The sequence below is a fragment of the Thalassophryne amazonica genome, unplaced genomic scaffold, assembly GCF_902500255.1.
Source record: "Thalassophryne amazonica unplaced genomic scaffold, fThaAma1.1, whole genome shotgun sequence".
Lineage (NCBI taxonomy): Eukaryota > Metazoa > Chordata > Actinopteri > Batrachoidiformes > Batrachoididae > Thalassophryne > Thalassophryne amazonica.
In genome coordinates this window covers 1-20,974 of record NW_022986279.1, presented here as the reverse complement: position 1 = coordinate 20,974, position 20,974 = coordinate 1, and the positions used below count along the sequence as shown (strand labels likewise).

At 41.9% G+C, this 20,974-nt stretch overlaps 1 protein-coding gene across 1 annotated transcript; it reads left to right on the top strand.

Annotated features, from left to right (window-relative positions):
* Window positions 1-20,061: 20,061 nt before the first annotated feature.
* Window positions 20,062-20,900, top strand: LOC117505962 (serine/threonine-protein kinase pim-2-like). Its single transcript, XM_034165502.1, has 3 exons — window positions 20,062-20,227; window positions 20,314-20,484; window positions 20,786-20,900. The coding sequence occupies exons 1-3, from the start codon at window positions 20,062-20,064 to the stop codon at window positions 20,875-20,877; spliced, it is 429 nt and encodes a 142-aa protein (XP_034021393.1). The 3' UTR covers window positions 20,878-20,900.
* Window positions 20,901-20,974: the final 74 nt, after the last annotated feature.

Sequence of the window (20,974 nt, the reverse complement as noted above, 5' to 3'; positions counted from 1 at the left end):
TTTGATTCATATGTTTTTACGTCAGCCAAGCTTGAACCTTCGTGCGCATGCGTGAGTTTTTTCACGCCTGTCGGTTGCGTCATTCGCCTGTGGGCAGGCTTTGAGTGAGCACTGCTCCACCCCTCTCGTCGTTGTTTCATTGCGAGGAAATGGCGGAATGATTTGGGCTTTGTTACATCAGAATTTTTTCAGAAACTGTTGGACAGGCAGCTGGAAACCATTTGGAAAATTTAGATGGCTTTTGGTGAAAATTTTATGGGTTTCGCAGAGATGATATGGTGGTTTCTGCCTGTCAATCGCGGCTCAGAGCGCGGCGCGCCATGCGCCATTGTGGGCCATCCTTAAAGCGGTAGTAACACTCAATCTCTGCAAAGCCCATAAAATTTTCACCAAAAGCCATCTAAATTTTCCAAATGGTTTCCAGCTGCCTGTCTCTAACAGTTTCTGAAAAAATTCTGATGGAACAAAGCCCAAATCATTCTGCCATTTCCTGACAATGAAAAAACGATGAGAGGGGTGGAGCAGTGCTCACTCAAAGCCTGCCCACAGGCGAATGACGCAACCGACAGGCGTGAAACAACGCACACATGAGCACGAAGGTTCAAGCTGGCTGACGTAAAAACATATGAATCAAATCCATACATTTTTTGCATAAAATAAAAAGGTCCGTTACTTTTCTAACAGACCTCGTATAGTGATGGTAAATGTCACACTGGCAGAACTGTTTATGTACATTAATACACATATATTCAATTTATTCTTGCAAGACAGAAGGTATGTAGTGTGTGAGTGAACGTGGTGTGTATGTGTGTGACCCCCATCCGCCCTTCCTGATCAGCCAACAACATCCTACTCAAAGCCGACCGACAACTTCTATCAGGAAGGGCCGACCACCAAAACAACACAAAGACAGACAAGAACATAAGACAAGTGGTAAAGACAATAACTGTGAAGTGAGACACCGAGGAGACGGGACCCCAACCGCACAACTTACCAGGACAAACAACCACACATGAACAAACAGTGACAGCAACAGTCTGTTGTCTAATTAGTGAGCATCCATACCTTAATCTAGGACACCAGAGTCTTGATCCCCTTGACAGCACCCAAAACTGAATTGTGGTGACGGCCACAAACACACAACCATCCACACACAGAGACCCAGATCACAGCTAAATATCTGATCACTTCTGTGGCTGGTGTGTTGGGCCAAGACAAAAGTACAGAACCTTAAGATATGACGTGGACCACTCCGGCACGTCAGGAGCCATACGGCCGACTGCAGGGGGGCCAAGGAGCCGCTGCAGTCAAACCCAAAGCATGGAGACGGACCACCAAGTCAAATGAGGGCAGGGGTTCGGCCCCAAGACAACAGGTGGGACCCAATCCTCCAGTCCAGGAAGCACACGAGGTTCCCCCAACACCCAAGACTCCCCAGCACAGCCATTATTAATTGCATATTAATTGATGCGTTTGTATTATGAGGTATTTTTTTCATTGTTGATCATGTCCAGCTCTGCTGCAACACGCGATTCGATCTGATCTCCATCCGACCAAGTGTGTCCGCATTCTCTCGTCAGGGTTTGATCCCCGTGTGAGTCTCTCCTGTGGACTCCACATTGTGTTCACATCTCTCATCCTCTATCTCTGTTATTTCCATGTTGTTCCACTGTGGTACAAGGTCCTTATCACTCAAAAAACTGATGCATGATGAGGTCAGTTCGATTATGATGAGAATTTCCATCTAATAAATATATGTAGCCCCAACTCAAATAAAGTGCTTCCAAGTCCATTTAATTTAGTTTAGTTGGGACGACATATTTATTAGCAGGGTTGGGTAGGATTACTTTGAAAGAATACATGTGGCTTACATGTATGTATGTACATACATTTGGATTTCTTGTAATCTGATTACTTTTGGATTACATTTCAAAGTAATCCTACCCAACCTTGTTTATTAGAAATCCTGCGTGTAATTGAATTGAGTTCATCCAATGAGTCATTAGTTTGAGTGATGCACTCAAACTAATGACTCATTGGATTGGATTCCATCTTAATAAATATATGTAGTCCCAACTAAATTAAATTACATTATCTTGCATGGATATGTTTTACTGGAGTTGGGGCTCAATATATTTATTAGATGGAAATCCTGCCCATAACTGAACTGAGTTCATCCAAAGATCCATTTTTTGGAGTGTAGTACCTTTAAAGAATGTGGTTTTCCTGGAGTTTGTGGCTCCACCGGGTGATTTGACAACCACATTATTACCGTCCTCACTGATTACAGTCTTCTGCTCTGAAAAAATGAAGCCGTCCAGTTTCCTGGTTTGGAGATTTGTGGTTTGATCTGGTTTAATCATTCTTGTAAACTGATTTATTTGATGACACTGAATGTTTACAATTTTATAATAATGCTGATTATGTTTTAATTGACAGACTAATAAGCCTGTTCTCAGCAAAGTTAAGACGTCTGACCCCAAGAAAAGAAAAGCTGAATTTTTGTCAATACAGTAAGTTCAGAGTCTCAGGTGGATAATTATTTATCATGAATGTGATTTGTGTCTGATCAATGTTGTAATTCTTTGTTTGGTCATTCTGTAGTGTGCATCCTAATGGAGAAGCCCTGGTGCCTCCAGTGCACATCAAGATGCCCAAATATGCAACGAAGAGGTTAGAAGACGTGGTCGCCATGGTGGCGAAGAAAGTGCACCTTCGTGCTGGAGTGAGAAGGTACTGTAGAACATCTGCACCTCGGTCACGTGTGAGTCAAACACAGCTGATGGACTCAACACGTCTAAACCTGTTGTCCAAATGTTGATACTTTTGTGGGGCAGAATTGCATTAAATTGCATGTCACAAACAGGAAACACAAACCAGCGTTGGTCTGTTGCTCATTAATGGAGCTGAATCTGAATCAATAGTTTTCAGTCCTTGCAAACTGCAGTAGGAATTGGAACTGACTGTGCTGAAGTGAGTGAAACTGAAGGGGCTTCTTTGAATTCTCAGACTTTACACTCTGGATGGTCGTCCCATTGAAGATCCAAAGGACCTCAAGAGCCACGAACATTATGTTGCAGTGAGCAGGGGAGGATTTAAACCCGTCCAATACCACCCAGAAGAACCAGCAACCTGCAAGGAGAAAAGCAACGGACGGTATGAGGCAAAAAAGAGAATAAAATATATTTGATTTGATTTCTCACATATATAACCAGACATATAAACAGACACACCAACAGACATATAAACAGACATATAAACAGACATATAAACAGACAGACCAACAGACAGACCAACAGACATATAACCAGACATATAAACAGACAGACCAACAGACAGACCAACAGACATATAACCAGACATATAAACAGACATATAAACAGACAAACCAACAGACATATAAACAGACATATAAACAGACAAACCAACAGACATATAAACTGACAGACCAACAGACATATAAACAGACACAACAACACACATATAAACAGACAAACCAACAGACATATAAACAGACAAACCAACAGACATATAAACTGACAGACCAACAGACATATAAACAGACACAGCAACACACATATAAACAGACAAACCAACAGACATATAAACTGACAGACCAACACACATATAAACAGACAACAACACACATATAAACAGACAAACCAACAGACACAGCAACACACATATAAACAGACAAACCAACAGACATATAAACTGACAGACCAACAGACATATAAACAGACACAGCAACACACATATAAACAGACACAGCAACAGACATATAAACTGACAGACCAACAGACATATAAACAGACACAGCAACACACATATAAACAGACAAACCAACAGACATATAAACTGACAGACCAACAGACATATAAACAGACATATAAACAGACAAACCAACAGACATATAAACAGACAAACCAACAGACATATAAACAGACACACCAACAGACATATTTACAGACACACCAACAGACATATGAACAAACCAACACACATTTAAACAGACAAACCAACTGACATATAAACTGACAGACCAACACACATATAAACAGACAAACCAACAGACATATAAACAGACAAACCAACAGACATATAAACTGACAGACCAACAGACATATAAACAGACACACCAACAGACATATTTACAGACACACCAACAGACATATGAACAAACCAACACACATTTAAACAGACAAACCAACTGACATATAAACTGACAGACCAACAGACAAATAAACAGACACACCAACAGACATATAACCAGACATATAAACAGACATATGAACTGACAAACCAACAGACATATGAACAAACCAACAGACATATAAACAGACAAACCAACAAACATGTAAACTAACAGACCAACAGACATATTAACAGACATATAAACAGACACACCCACAGACATATAAACAGACAAAACCAACACACATATATACTGGCAGACGAACAGACATATTAAGAGACAGATAAACAGATACACCCACAGACATATGAACAAACCAACAGACATATAAACAGACACACCCACAGACATATGAACAAACCAACAGACATATAAACAGACAAACCAACTTACATATAAACTGACAGACCAACAGACATATTAAGAGACATATAAACAGACACACCAACAGACATATGAACATACCAACAGACATAAACAGACACACCCACAGACATAAACAGACACACCCACAGACATATAAACAGACACACCAACAGACATATAACCAGACATATAAACTGACAGACCAACAGACATATTAACAGACATATAAACAGACACACCAACAGACATATGAACATACCAACAGACATATAAACAGACACACCCACAGACATATAAACAGACACACCCACAGACATATAAACTGACAGACCAACAGACATATTAACAGACAGTCTTGTGAAATGACTTTGACAAGACTAAAAAACATTCCACATTCCTCATTGTGAGCTTCACCCTGAAATCAACATTTTGTTGCTGGACGACTAAATAAAGACCTGTTGGGGAGCAGCTTTGTCATTTATGGAACCTGTTCAAAATGGAACATCGTGCCTCCTTCAGACAGTTTTACAACAAACTGAATCATCTTTTTTTTTTTTCACTCTAAACCTGTTGTCTTAATCCTGTTGTTTTTTATATTTCAGCTACTGCAAGAAGTCAGAAGAGTTCAAGAAAGCAGAGGTGAGAAAACTTTGTATGACATCAACCAAACTCAACACATTCAATGATATCAGTACACACGTTCTCGAAAACAGGTGACAAAATTATGCTAGTGTTCTATGAAAGCACCGTTTACCGTACACAGGTCTTTATTTGCTTCTGCTGCATATTAATCCCTCCCTGTTTGTATATACGAGGTCTGTTAGAAAAGTAACGGACCATTTTATTTTATGCAAAAACTATATGGATTTGATTCATATGTTTTTACGTCAGCCAAGCTTGAACCTTCGTGCGCATGCGTGAGTTTTTTCACGCCTGTCGGTTGCGTCATTCGCCTGTGGGCAGGCTTTGAGTGAGCACTGCTCCACCCCTCTCGTCGTTGTTTCATTGCGAGGAAATGGCGGAATGATTTGGGCTTTGTTACATCAGAATTTTTTCAGAAACTGTTAGACAGGCAGCTGGAAACCATTTGGAAAATTTAGATGGCTTTCGGTGAAAATTTTATGGGTTTCGCAGAGATGATATGGTGGTTTCTGCCTGTCAATCGTGGCTCAGAGCGCGGCGCGCCGTGCGCCATTGTGGGCCATCCTTAAAGCGGTAGTAACACTCAATCTCTGCAAAGCCCATAAAATTTTCACCAAAAGCCATCTAAATTTTCCAAATGGTTTCCAGCTGCCTGTCTCTAACAGTTTCTGAAAAAATTCTGATGGAACAAAGCCCAAATCATTCTGCCATTTCCTCACAATGAAAAAACGATGAGAGGGGTGGAGCAGTGCTCACTCAAAGCCTGCCCACAGGCGAATGACGCAACCGACAGGCGTGAAAAAACGCACACATGAGCACGAAGGTTCAAGCTTGGCTGACGTAAAAACATATGAATCAAATCCATACATTTTTTGCATAAAATAAAAAGGTCCGTTACTTTTCTAACAGACCTCGTATAGTGATGGTAAATGTCACACTGGCAGAACTGTTTATGTACATTAATACACATATATTCAATTTATTCTTGCAAGACAGAAGGTATGTAGTGTGTGAGTGAACGTGGTGTGTATGTGTGTGACCCCCATCCGCCCTTCCTGATCAGCCAACAACATCCTACTCAAAGCCGACCGACAACTTCTATCAGGAAGGGCCGACCACCAAAACAACACAAAGACAGACAAGAACATAAGACAAGTGGTAAAGACAATAACTGTGAAGTGAGACACCGAGGAGACGGGACCCCAACCGCACAACTTACCAGGACAAACAACCACACATGAACAAACAGTGACAGCAACAGTCTGTTGTCTAATTAGTGAGCATCCATACCTTAATCTAGGACACCAGAGTCTTGATCCCCTTGACAGCACCCAAAACTGAATTGTGGTGACGGCCACAAACACACAACCATCCACACACAGAGACCCAGATCACAGCTAAATATCTGATCACTTCTGTGGCTGGTGTGTTGGGCCCAAGACAAAAGTACAGAACCTTAAGATATGACGTGGACCACTCCGGCACGTCAGGAGCCATACGGCCGACTGCAGGGGGGCCAAGGAGCCGCTGCAGTCAAACCCAAAGCATGGAGACGGACCACCAAGTCAAATGAGGGCAGGGGTTCGGCCCCAAGACAACAGGTGGGACCCAATCCTCCAGTCCAGGAAGCACACGAGGCTCCCCCAACACCCAAGACTCCCCAGCACAGCCATTATTAATTGCATATTAATTGATGCGTTTGTATTATGAGGTATTTTTTTCATTGTTGATCATGTCCAGCTCTGCTGCAACACGCGATTCGATCTGATCTCCATCCGACCAAGTGTGTCCGCATTCTCTCGTCAGGGTTTGATCCCCATGTGAGTCTCTCCTGTGGACTCCACATTGTGTTCACATCTCTCATCCTCTATCTCTGTTATTTCCATGTTGTTCCACTGTGGTACAAGGTCCTTATCACTCAAAAAACTGATGCATGATGAGGTCAGTTCGATTATGATGAGAATTTCCATCTAATAAATATATGTAGCCCCAACTCAAATAAAGTGCTTCCAAGTCCATTTAATTTCGTTTAGTTGGGACGACATATTTATTAGCAGGGTTGGGTAGGATTACTTTGAAAGAATACATGTGGCTTACATCAATCAATCAATCAACTTTTTTCTTGTATAGCGCCAAATCACAACAAACAGTTGCCCCAAGGCGCTCCACATTGCAAGGCAAGGCCATACAATAATTATGAAACACAGTCTACGTCTAAAGCAACATAACCAAGGGATGGTCCAGGGTCACCCGATCCAGCCCTAACTATAAGCCTTAGCGAAAAGGAAAGTTTTAAGCCTAATCTTAAAAGTAGAGAGGGTATCTGTCTCCCTGATCTGAATTGGGAGCTGGTTCCACAGGAGAGGAGCCTGAAAGCTGAAGGCTCTGCCTCCCATTCTACTCTTACAAACCCTAGGAACTACAAGTAAGCCCGCAGTCTGAGAGCGAAGCACTCTAATGGGGTAATATGGTACTACGAGGTCCCTAAGATAAGATGGGACCTGATTATTCAAAACCTTATAAGTAAGAAGAAGAATTTTAAATTCTATTCTAGCATTAACAGGAAGCCAATGAAGGGAGGCCAACACGGGTGAGATATGCTCTCTCCTGCTAGTCCCCGTCAGTACTCTAGCTGCAGCATTCTGAACCAACTGAAGGCTTTTTAGGGAACTTTTAGGACAACCTGATAATAATGAATTACAATAGTCCAGCCTAGAGGAAATAAATGCATGAATTAGTTTTTCAGCATCACTCTGAGACAAGACCTTTCTGATTTTAGAGATATTGCGTAAATGCAAAAAGGCAGTCCTACATATTTGTTTAATATGCGCTTTGAATGACATATCCTGATCAAAAATAACTCCAAGATTTCTCACAGTATTACTAGAGATCAGGGAAATGCCATCCAGAGTAACGATCTGGTTAGACACCATGCTTCTAAGATTTGTGGGGCCAAGTACAATAACTTCAGTTTTATCTGAGTTTAAAAGCAGGAAATTAGAGGTCATCCATGTCTTTATGTCTGTAAGACAATCCTGCAGTTTAGCTAATTGGTGCGTATCCTCTGGCTTCATGGATAGATAAAGCTGGGTATCATCTGCGTAACAATGAAAATTTAAGCAATACCGTCTAATAATACTGCCCAAGGGAAGCATGTATAAAGTGAATAAAATTGGTCCTAGCACAGAACCTTGTGGAACTCCATAATTAACTTTAGTCTGTGAAGAAGATTCCCCATTTACATGAACAAACTGTAATCTATTAGACAAATATGATTCAAACCACCGCAGCGCAATGCCTTTAATACCTATGACATGCTCTAATCTCTGTAATAAAATTTTATGGTCAACAGTATCAAAAGCAGCACTGAGGTCCAACAGAACAAGCACAGAGATAAGTCCACTGTCCGAAGCCATAAGAAGATCATTTGTAACCTTCACTAATGCTGTTTCTGTACTATGATGAATTCTAAAACCTGACTGAAACTCTTCAAATAGACCATTCCTCTGCAGGTGATCAGTTAGCTGTTTTACAACTACCCTCTCAAGAATCTTTGAGAGAAAAGGAAGGTTGGAGATTGGTCTATAATTAGCTAAGATAGCTGGGTCAAGTGATGGCTTTTTAAGTAATGGTTTAATTACTGCCACCTTAAAGGCCTGTGGTACATAACCAACTAACAAAGATAGATTGATCATATTTAAGATTGAAGCATTAAATAATGGTAGGACTTCCTTGAGCAGCCTGGCAGGAATGGGGTCTAATAAGCATGTTGATGGTTTGGATGAAGTAACTAATGAAAATAACTCAGACAGAACAATCGGAGAGAAAGAGTCTAACCAAATACCGGCATCACTGAAAGCAGCCAAAGATAACGATACATCTTTGGGATGGTTATGAGTAATTTTTTCTCTAATAGTCAAAATTTTGTTAGCAAAGAAAGTCATGAAGTCATTACTAGTTAAAGTTAATGGAATACTCAGCTCAATAGAGCTCTGACTCTTTGTCAGCCTGGCTACAGTGCTGAAAAGAAACCTGGGGTTGTTCTTATTTTCTTCAATTAGTGATGAGTAGAAAGATGTCCTAGCTTCACGAAGGGCTTTCTTATAGAGCAACAAACTCTTTTTCCAGGCTAAGTGAAGATCTTCTAAATTAGTGAGACGCCATTTCCTCTCCAACTTACGGGTTATCAGCTTTAAGCTACGAGTTTGTGAGTTATACCACGGAGTCAGACACTTCTGATTTAAAGCTCTCTTTTTCAGAGGAGCTACAGCATCCAAAGTTGTCTTCAATGAGGATGTAAAACTATTGACAAGATACTCTAACTCCCTTACAGAGTTTAGGTAGCTACTCTGCTCTGTGTTGGTATATGACATTAGAGAACATAAAGAAGGAATCATATCCTTAAACCTAGTTACAGCGCTTTCTGAAAGACTTCTAGTGTAATGAAACTTATTCCCCACTGCTGGGTAGTCCATCAGGGTAAATGTAAATGTTATTAAAAAATGATCAGACAAAAGGGAGTTTTCAGGGAATACTGTTAAGTCTTCTATTTCCATACCATAAGTCAGAACAAGATCTAAAATATGATTAAAGTGGTGGGTGGACTCATTTACTTTTTGAGCAAAGCCGATAGAGTCTAATAATAGATTAAATGCAGTGTTGAGGCTGTCATTCTCAGCATCTGTGTGGATGTTAAAATCGCCCACTATAATTATCTTATCTGAGCTAAGCACTAAGTCAGACAAAAGGTCTGAAAATTAACAGAGAAACTCACAGTAACGACCAGGTGGACGATAGATAATAACAAATAAAACTGTTTTTTGGGACTTCCAATTTGGATGGACAAGACTAAGAGACAAGCTTTCAAATGAATTAAAGCTCTGTCTAGGTTTTTGATTAATTAATAAGCTGGAATGGAAGATTGCTGCTAATCCTCCGCCCCGGCCCGTGCTACGAGCATTCTGACAGTTAGTGTGACTCGGGGGTGTTGACTCATTTAAACTAACATATTCATCCTGCTGTAACCAAGTTTCTGTTAGGCAGAATAAATCAATACGTTGATCAATTATTATATCATTTACCAACAGGGACTTAGAAGAAAGAGACCTAATGTTTAATAGACCACATTTAACTGTTTTAGTCTGTGGTGCAATTGAAGGTGCTATATTATTTTTTCTTTTTGAATTTTTATGCTTAAATAGATTTTTGCTAGTTATTGGTGGTCTGGGAGCAGGCACCGTCTCTACGGGGATGGGGTAATAGGGGGATGGCAGGGGGAGAGAAGCTGCAGAGAGGTGTATAAGACCACAGCTCTGCCTCCTGGTCCCAACGCTAGACAGTCACAGTTTGGAGGATCCCAAAAAATGGCCAGATTTCTAGAAATGAGAGCTGCTCCATCTAAAGTGGGATGGATGCCGTCTCTCCTAACAAGACCAGGTTTTCCCCAGAAGCTTTGCCAATTATCAATGAAGCCCACCTCATTTTTTTGGACACCACTCAGACAGCCAGCAATTCAAGGAGAACATGCGGCTAAACATGTCACTCCCGGTCTGATTGGGGAGGGGCCCAGAGAAAACTACAGAGTCCGACATTGTTTTTGCAAAGTTACACACCGATGCAATGTTAATTTTAGTGACCTCCGATTGGCGTAACCGAGTGTCATTACTGCCGACGTGAATTACAATCTTACCAAATTTACGCTTAGCCTTAGCCAGCAATTTCAAATGTCCTTCGATGTCGCCTGCTCTGGCCCCCGGAAGACAATTGACAATGGTTGCTGGTGTCGCTAACTTCACATTTCTCAAAACAGAGTCGCCAATAACCAGAGTTTGATCCTCGGCGAGTGTATCGTCGAGTGGGGAAAAACGGTTAGAGATGTGAACGGGTTGACGGTGTACACGGGGCTTCTGTTTAGGGCTACGCTTCCTCCTCACAGTCACCCAGTCGGCCTGCCTTCCCGACTGCACGGGGTCTGCCAGGGGGGAACTAACGGCGGCTAAGCTACCTTGGTCCGCACCGACTACAGGGGCCTGGCTAGCTGTAGAATTTTCCACGGTGCGGAGCCGAGCCTCCAATTCGCCCAGCCTGGCCTCCAAAGCTACGAATAAGCTGCACTTATTACAAGTACCGTTACTGCTAAAAGAGGCCGAGGAATAACTAAACATTTCACACCCAGAGCAGAAAAGCACGGGAGAGACAGGAGAAGCCGCCATGCCAAAACGGCCAAGAGCTAGTAGCTACGCTAAGCCAGCGGATTCCCAAACAGGGAATCCGACACTAGACAGGCTGTGGAGCAGCACAGGTAACGCACGACAACAGTGCTAAAATAAAATAAAAATCCACTAGACAGGCTGTGGAGCAGCACAGGTAACACACGACAACAGTGCTAAAAATAAAATAAAAATCCACTGAACAGGCTGTGGAGCAGCACAGGTAACACACGACAACAGTGCTAAAAAATAAAATAAAAATCCACTAGGCAAGCTGTGGAGCAGCACAGGTAACACACGACAACAGTGCTAAAAATAAAATAAAAATCCACTGAACAGGCCGTGGAGCAGCACAGGCAACGCACGACAACAGTGCTAAAATAAAATAAAATCCACTGAACAGGCCGTGGAGCAGCACAGGTAACACACGACAACAGTGCTAAAAAATAAAATAAAAATCCACTAGGCAAGCTGTGGAGCAGCACGACAACAGTGCTAAAAAATAAAACAAAAATAAAAACGAAAGCGTTAGCAAGCTAGTTAGCCTGCCAACGCTGATGAAGGCCAGCTGATAAAAGAGCTCCGTCGCGATGCTTCGACCGTTAGAGGTCTTCCTTAGGCGTTGGAGCACGGTGAAAAAGTAAAAAAAAAGTAAAAAAGTCTTGAAAAAGACTGTTAATTCAAAGAACTCAAACAGCTCAGTTCAAACAGCTAACAGATACAGCAGAACGGAGCACAGCGGTGCATACATGTACATACATACATACATGTATGTATGTACATACATTTGGATTTCTTGTAATCTGATTACTTTTGGATTACATTTCAAAGTAATCCTACCCAACCTTGTTTATTAGAAATCCTGCGTGTAATTGAATTGAGTTCATCCAATGAGTCATTAGTTTGAGTGATGCACTCAAACTAATGACTCATTGGATTGGATTCCATCTTAATAAATCTATGTAGTCCCAACTAAATTAAATTACATTATCTTGCATGGATATGTTTTACTGGAGTTGGGGCTCAATATATTTATTAGATGGAAATCCTGCCCATAACTGAACTGAGTTCATCCAAAGATCCATATTTTTGGAGTGTAGTACCTTTAAAGAATGTGGTTTTCCTGGAGTTTGTGGCTCCACCGGGTGATTTGACAACCACATTATTACCGTCCTCACTGATTACAGTCTTCTGCTCTGAAAAAATGAAGCCGTCCAGTTTCCTGGTTTGGAGATTTGTGGTTTGATCTGGTTTAATCATTCTTGTAAACTGATTTATTTGATGACACTGAATGTTTACAATTTTATAATAATGCTGATTATGTTTTAATTGACAGACTAATAAGCCTGTTCTCAGCAAAGTTAAGACGTCTGACCCCAAGAAAAGAAAAGCTGAATTTTTGTCAATACAGTAAGTTCAGAGTCTCAAGTGGATAATTATTTATCATGAATGTGATTTGTGTCTGATCAATGTTGTAATTCTTTGTTTGGTCATTCTGTAGTGTGCATCCTAATGGAGAAGCCCTGGTGCCTCCGGTGCACATCAAGATGCCCAAATATGCAACGAAGAGGTTAGAAGACGTGGTCGCCATGGTGGCGAAGAAAGTGCACCTTCGTGCTGGAGTGAGAAGGTACTGTAGAACATCTGCACCTCGGTCACGTGTGAGTCAAACACAGCTGATGGACTCAACACGTCTAAACCTGTTGTCCAAATGTTGATACTTTTGTGGGGCAGAATTGCATTAAATTGCATGTCACAAACAGGAAACACAAACCAGCGTTGGTCTGTTGCTCATTAATGGAGCTGAATCTGAATCAATAGTTTTCAGTCCTTGCAAACTGCAGTAGGAATTGGAACTGACTGTGCTGAAGTGAGTGAAACTGAAGGGGCTTCTTTGAATTCTCAGACTTTACACTCTGGATGGTCGTCCCATTGAAGATCCAAAGGACCTCAAGAGCCACGAACATTATGTTGCAGTGGGCAGGGGAGGATTTAAACCCGTCCAATACCACCCAGAAGAACCAGCAACCTGCAAGGAGAAAAGCAACGGACGGTATGAGGCAAAAAAGAGAATAAAATATATTTGATTTGATTTCTCACATGGTTGATTTATTAATCTTGGTGTTAAATTTTCTCCCTGCAGTGAAGCCGCCTCACCTGCTGTTGGAACAGCGCCTCGTGCACAAGACGTGGTGAGTTCACTTTCACACTTTGGTCAATTTACTGAAGCACGATAAAGGTGCCCCGTCCATTTCTAGGTGTATTAAATACATATTTTAAATACAGTGTAAACTTCCAGAAATATGACTAAGGACATAAACATTAATCTGTGGTCATTTCATCCTCAATTATGCAGCATGAAGATGCACGAGATGTGAAGATCAGAGACGAGGGAGAGCTGAAAAAGATCGACGTTCAGGAGGAACCTCCAAAAGAAGGAACACTTTTGTAGTTCCCCCCTCAGCAGTGGGTAAGCAGTGCAGCTCTTCAGAAGAAACCTGTTGGCTTTTGTGGAGTGAGACACGTGTGCACAAACATGATGGACCATCTGTGTCTGTCAAACTGTCGACTGGAGACAGAAGAAGTGTCCAACCTGTTGTTTAAAATTTCTAGTACCCTGGTTCCAAACCTGTGGTTTGAGCCCCCAAAGGGGTTCCCAAAAATCAGAGGTCCTCTAAGCTTTCAAACTGTAACTCGTCCAATATCCTAATTCAGTCCTCAAAAAGGACGTGAGACGAATCACATGAGAAAATCTGTATGTTTATGTTAACTTCTGAGTGTGAGTCCCTGAGAGGTCTGTGTGTCCAACAGCATGGACTTGGACATTATTCCACCATCCCATTTCATTGATTTGTTGATATTAGACCAGACTTTCTCAAACGTCGGACCCCGGGACCCGCTTTAAAAATGGACAATCTTATGCAGCCCACTCGAACCTTTGCACACGATTTCAGTTGCCATCTGAGACTAAGATGACATATTTCCAAATATACAAACATAAAGAGACCTCCGTCCTTCAGCATTTTTGGGGACAGTGTGATTCATTTGACTTGTTCTTGTTAATGTCCATTCAGTGCCACTTTTCCTTTGACGTTTCAGTTTTTGATGAACAATAATTGAAGGTTTTATTCCAGTATTATTAGAAAATTATTGTAAATTGATATTTCATCTTAAAAATACAACACAATTGTTTCACAGGAGTTCCCATGAAAGAATACAGTGACAATTAATTATCACCATTTCTGTATTATTGGTGCATTTTCCCTTCAGTCAAATCTTCTCTGTCAGACTTTTACCTTTACAGTAGAGTATTTGTAGACTGTTATTTCCACATTTCCTTCACTAAAGGAGCTGACGACTTGTAGAACTGTGTATGTGGGATCTGAACCTGTGTTATTCTCATCATAATAACGTTGTTTTTTCCATCTACAGAGAAGATCAGAGCTAAACCCATCATCATCTCCAGGCAGGACAGAAGAGAGAAACAAGAAGATTCCCCTGAAAAAGACACGCCCACCGAGATCACACAGCCAGGTGAGCTGATTGGTCAAACTTGAATTACAACAAGGAACTATGACTGACACCCCCCCCCATTATGTAATAACAGTCTCTTAGGTCTATGTGAAGTGTTTTCAGCAGGTCCGTCCTCATGCACCATGTAGACATCATCACAATAAAGTGGTGATGTCCAAACACTGGTCCTGGAGAACTCCTGTCCTGCTCTGTCCACATCTGATTGTCTAAATCAGGTGTCTGCTCCTCTTGGCTGTTTCAGAACACCTGAACTTTACTTTTAACACAGTATTTGTAGATTATTTCCATGTTTCCTTCACTAAAGGAGCTGAAGACTTGTAGAACTGTGTATGTGGGATCTGAACCTGTGTTATTCTCATCATAATAAGTTTGTTTTTTCCATCTACAGAGAAGATCAGAGCTAAAACCATCACTGTCTCCAGGCAGGACAGAAGAGAGAAACAAGTAGATTCCCCTGAAAAAGACACGCCCACTGAGATCAGAAAACCAGGTGAGCTGATTGGTCAAACTAAATCAGATCAGGTCTAAATCAGATATCTGCAGCTCTTGATTGGTTGAGAACAGCTGACTGAGTGATTAGCTGTGGGTAAAGCATGTAAAGAAGAAAATATACAGAGTGGGGGCGCTGTAGGCGCAGTGTTGTCAGGAAGACCCTGCAGGGTCATTCTGTCCCAAATCACCCAAAGGGTCACCCCACAAGACTCCCCTGGAAAAAAAAAAATCACAGGGGCTCCTCCACCAAACGCATGAAGAAATTCAAATAATATCTTTGTATCTGGAATAGTTTTGAACCAACAGCACTTTGAAATTTTCACAAATTTAATGTAACTGACAAATGAACTTTTTAGTCTATCGTCTGACTTTAGTAACTTATTTAAATTGATACGTACTGACTGGAAACTTTGGGACTATGGCTCTTTTATGTACAAAATTCCAAAATGAACTTTCCTTCCTACAAGGCTCTGAAAATGCCGTCAATTCTCAGTCTATTTGTCCCTCAGTGAATTTGTCCCTCAGTCTATTTGTCCTTCAATCTATTTGTCCCTCAGTCTGTTCGTCCCCTAGTCTAATCGTTCCACAGTCTATTCGTCACTCAGTCTATTCGTCCTTCAGTCTATTTGTCCCTCACTCCGTTTGTCACTCAGTGTAATCGTTCACAGTCTATTTGTCCTTCAGTCTGTTTTTCCCTCAGTCTGTTCATCCCCTAGTCTAATCATTCCTCAGTCTATTCGTCTCTCAGTCTGTTCGTCCCTCAGTGAATTTGTCCCTCAGTCTATTTGTCCTCAGTGTAATCGTTCCACAGTCTATTCGTCCCTCAGTCTATTTGTCCTTCAGTGTATTTGTCCCTCAGGGAATTGTCCCTCAGTCTGTTTGTCCCTCAGTGTAATCGTTCCACAGTCTATCTGTCCCTCAGTCTATTTGTCCCTCAGTCGATCATCCTTCAGTCTATTTGTCCTCAGTCTATTTGCCCTTGAGTCTGTTCGTCCCTCAGCGAATTTGTCCCTCAGTCCGTTTGTCCCTCAGTGTAATCGTTCCACAGTCTATTCGTCCCTCAGTCTATTCGTCCTTCAGTCTATTTGTCCCTTAGTCCGTTTGTCACTCAGTGTAATCGTTCCACAGTCTATTTGTCCCTCAGTCTATTCGTCCTTCAGTCTATTTGTCCCTCAGTGATTTTGTCCCTCAGTCTGTTTGTCCCTCAGTGTAATCGTTCCACAGTCTATTTGTCCCTCAGTCTATTCGTCCTTCAGTCTATTTGTCCCTCAGTCTGTTTGTCCCTCAGTGTAATCGTTCCACAGTCTATTTGTCCCTCAGTCTATTTGTCCTTCAGTCTGTTTGTCCCTCAGTGAATTTGTTCCTCAGTCTGTTTGTCCCTCAGTGTAATCATTCCACAGTCTATTCGTCCCTCAGTCTATTCGTCCTTCAGTCTATTTGTCCCTCAGTGAATTTGTCCCTCAGTCTATTTGTCCCTCAGTCTATTTGTCCTTCAGTCTGTTCGTCCCTCAGTGAATTCGTTCCACAGTCTATTTGTCCTTCAGTCTATTTGTCCCTTAGTCTATTCGTCCCTCAGTCTATTTGTCCTTCAGTCTATTTGTCCCTTAGTCTATTCGTCCCTCAGTCTATTTCTCCCTCAGTCTATTTGTCCCTCAGTCTGTTTGTCCCTCAGTGTAATCGTTCCACAGTCTATTTGTCCCTCAGGCTATTCGTCCTTCAGTCTATTTGTCCCTCAGTGAATTTGTCCCTCAGTCTGTTTGTCCCTCAGTGTAATTGTTCCACAGTCTATTTGTCCCTCAGTCTATTTGTCCTTCAGTCTGTTTGTCCCTCATTGAATTTGTTCCTCAGTCTGTTTGTCCCTCAGTGTAATCGTTCCACAGTCTATTCGTCCCTCAGTCTATTCGTCCTTCAGTCTATTTGTCCCTCAGTGAATTTGTCCCTCAGTCTGTTCGTCCCCTAGTCTAATCATTCCACAGTCTATTCGTCCCGCAGTCTATTCGTCCTTCAGTGTATTTGTCCCTCAGTGAATTTGTCCCTCAGTCTGTTTGTCCCTCAGTCGATTCGTCCTTCAGTCTATTTGTCCCTTAGTCCGTTTGTCACTCAGTGTAATCGTTCCACAGTCTATTTGTCCTTCAGTCTGTTTTTCCCTCAGTCTGTTCGTCCCCTAGTCTAATCGTTCCTCAGTCTATTCGTCTCTCAGTCTGTTCGTCCCTCAGTGAATTTGTCCCTCACTCTGTTTGTCCCTCAGTGTAATCATTCCACAGTCTATTCGTCCCTCAGTCTATTTGTCCTTCAGTGTATTTGTCCCTCAGTGAATTTGTCCCTCAGTCTGTTTGTCCCTCAGTCGATTCGTCCTTCAGTCTATTTGTCCCTTAGTCCGTTTGTCACTCAGTGTAATCGTTCCACAGTCTATTTGTCCTCAGTCTGTTTGTTCCTCAGTGTAATCATTCCACAGTCTATTCGTCCCTCAGTCTATTCGTCCTTAAGTCTATTTGTCTCTCAGTGAATTTGTCCCTCAGTCTATTTGTCCCTCAGTCTATTTGTCCTTCAGTCTGTTTGTCCCTCAGTGAATTTGTTCCAGTCTATTTGTCCTTCAGTCTATTTGTCCCTTAATCTATTCGTCCCTCAGTCTATTTGTCCTTCAGTCTATTTGTCCCTTAGTCTATTCGTCCCTCAGTCTATTTCTCCCTCAGTCTATTTGTCCCTCAGTGTAATCGTCCACAGTCTATTTGTCCCTCAGTCTATTCGTCCTTCAGTCTATTTGTCCCTCAGTCTGTTTGTCCCTCAGTGTAATCATTCCACAGTCTATTTGTCCCTCAGTCTATTCGTCCTTCAGTCTATTTGTCCCTCAGTGAATTTGTCCTCAGTCTGTTTGTCCCTCAGTGTATCGTTCCACAGTCTATTGTCCCTCAGTCTATTTGTCCTTCAGTCTGTTCGTCCCTCAGTGAATTTGTCCCTCAGTCCGTTTGTCCCTCAGTGTAATCGTTCCACAGTCTATTCGTCCTTCAGTCTATTTGTCCCTCAGTGAATTTGTCCCTCAGTCTATTTGTCCTTCAGTCTGTTCATCCCTCAGTGAATTTGTCCCTCAGTCTATTTGTCCCTTAGTCTATTCGTCCCTCAGTCTATTTGTCCTTCAGTCTATCTGTCCCTTAGTCTATTCGTCCCTCAGTCTATTTCTCCCTCAGTCTATTTGTCCCTCAGTGAATTTGTCCCTCAGTCTATTTGTCCTTCAATCTATTTGTCCCTCTGTCTGTTCGTCCCCTAGTCTAATCGTTCCACAGTCTATTCGTCCCTCAGTCTATTCGTCCTTCAGTCTATTTGTCCCTCAGTCTGTTTGTCCCTCAGTGTAATCGTTCCTCAGTCTATTCGTCCCATCTTCAAGTGGTTTTTGCTCCGTGTTTCAGTGTAACCATTATAGATCAGACACATGTCTGTGATTGATCATTGCAGATTTCAAGAGAAGTTGAAGTTGTCAACTAACTTAAAGAAAAACAATTTATAAAAAAATGTAGCTGATGTTAGTGTTAAGGTCTTGGGGGGGGGGGGGGGGGTTAGTCAACGATTAATATTTGTATAATTTTCAGTGATAGTTCATAAATGGCTCACTGGTGTCTTAGAAGGTGAAAATGACGGTGAAAACAGGTTGGTAAATGCATTTTGTCTTCTCTGACATTGAAAGCCGTGTGTTTGTATTAAACACATTTATTTCTGTTTAGACTTTTTTGTGATTTGAAGCCTTTCTAGATTTATTTATTTATTTTTGTCATGTGCATAAACACTAAAGCTGGGAGATTTTCCATGAGTTTCGATGCCAAATGTGGTCTAACGAAGGTGTTTCTAATTGGAACAGTTGCGTACGTTGAGACGAGTCTGCTGGGTAAGGAGGCTTGGCCGCGTCTACGCCGGCTATGTAAATGACATGAAGGTCAGTCTGAAATCAACACATACGACCTTTTATATTTGTCAGTCGGGTCATGAGTCATGAAAAGTGCTAACCAAAGGACTTGGGTCATGATCTTCTAGGTGGCCATCCAAACACATCCCTTTGGACCTTGTGCGGTGGGTTCCAGTGGTAAGTTTTCTTGGTCCGAATCCCCCGTTTCCAAATAGCTGTTATTTGCAACACAGGTTTTATTCTGACTCTGTTTTGTGTTTTAGGTTGACAGATGGTAAAAATAAATATGCTCCCCTGGCGGCCATGCTCATGGAAGCAGCCCAGCTGATTGTCCTGTTTGGGACTCTGTTTGCTGTCTTGCTGCTGGACTGGCAATTCAACAGACAATGAGCTGATCTTGATGATGGAGAGACGTATCCTGCTGTGACCTCGTCGACTATGTTCCCAGAAGAAAGTCATTCTGGAGAAAGAGGGCCAAAGTAAGCAGCTTAATGTCATTTCAGTCTAACGAACCTGTAAAAGTGCTGAAAGGTTTTAAACACAGCAACATTTGAAAATAGCGCCACCTATGGGTGAAAACACATCTAGTCAGATCATTCTGACGTAACATGAAACAGAGTAAAGAAAATACACACACACACACACACACACACACACACACACTGGTTGTTGTGTTGTTGTTGTCTTGCTGATGTCATCAGTCTCCTGTTGCTGTCTTTCAGTACATCATGCACCAGTTGGTCCTTGCAGCCGTGATCCTCCATGCACAGGGTGTCTTTCATCGGGACATCAAGGTAGAAAATATCCTGATTGAGACGACACGTGAACGAGTGAGAATTATCGATTTTGGTTGTGGCACACATGCAAAGGAGGGATGGTACAAAGATTTTACAGGTATACTGTTTGGCTCGTGCTCCTAATCTCTGGATTGGCACCTTTTATACCTTCTGTCTGTCTAATCTGTCTGCTCTTTATTGCAGGTACGTGGGACATTTGCCCTCCTGAATGTCAACTACAGCAGCAGTACAGGGCCATTCCTTTCACCGTGTGGCAGCTGGGGGTGGTGTTGTACGAACTCCTGGGAAGTGACAACTTTGACACCAAACGGTTCCTGGAAAACAAACTGAATATGAATTTGAAAGCATCTAAAGGTAAGACGCCCCAAAAACTGTGGAGCTTTTCTTCTCACTCCAGAGCAGTTCCACGCTGGTTTACTCTTGATAAGTGGTGAACCTGCTCAGGACGTCTAAAGTCCTTATTATGACAGCGCCCCACAGATAAACGTATTATTATTATTATGATTATTATTATTCTCTCACTCTAATCCAGACTGTGGGGTTTTCATCCATTTTTTCTCTGTCTACAACACAACTTGATTTTATTTTTTGTTTATGGTTTTGGATAAATGTATCAGGTTCCAACATTTATCTTTGCTCTTGTGATTTTTCTCAGACTGCCAGGATTTCATGGACAAATGTCTTTGCATCCGTCCGGAGGAGCGACCTGACTTTGAGCAGCTGTTGGCTCACCCCTGGCTCCAGTGACGCGCCGCAGCACGTCTTCATCACTGCTACATGCACCTCTTTTCTGCAGTGTTTTTCCAAATTGTATTTATTTATTTTGGGCATAACCTGGTGCCTA

Bases quoted from the DNA above. Each gene is read 5' to 3' on its own strand.
- LOC117505962 (XM_034165502.1), top strand. From the start codon at position 20,062: ATGCACCAGTTGGTCCTTGCAGCCGTGATCCTCCATGCACAGGGTGTC. The intron at 20,228-20,313 runs GTATACTGTTTG...TCTTTATTGCAG, and splicing joins ATGGTACAAAGATTTTACAG to GTACGTGGGACATTTGCCCT. The intron at 20,485-20,785 runs GTAAGACGCCCC...GATTTTTCTCAG, and splicing joins GAATTTGAAAGCATCTAAAG to ACTGCCAGGATTTCATGGAC.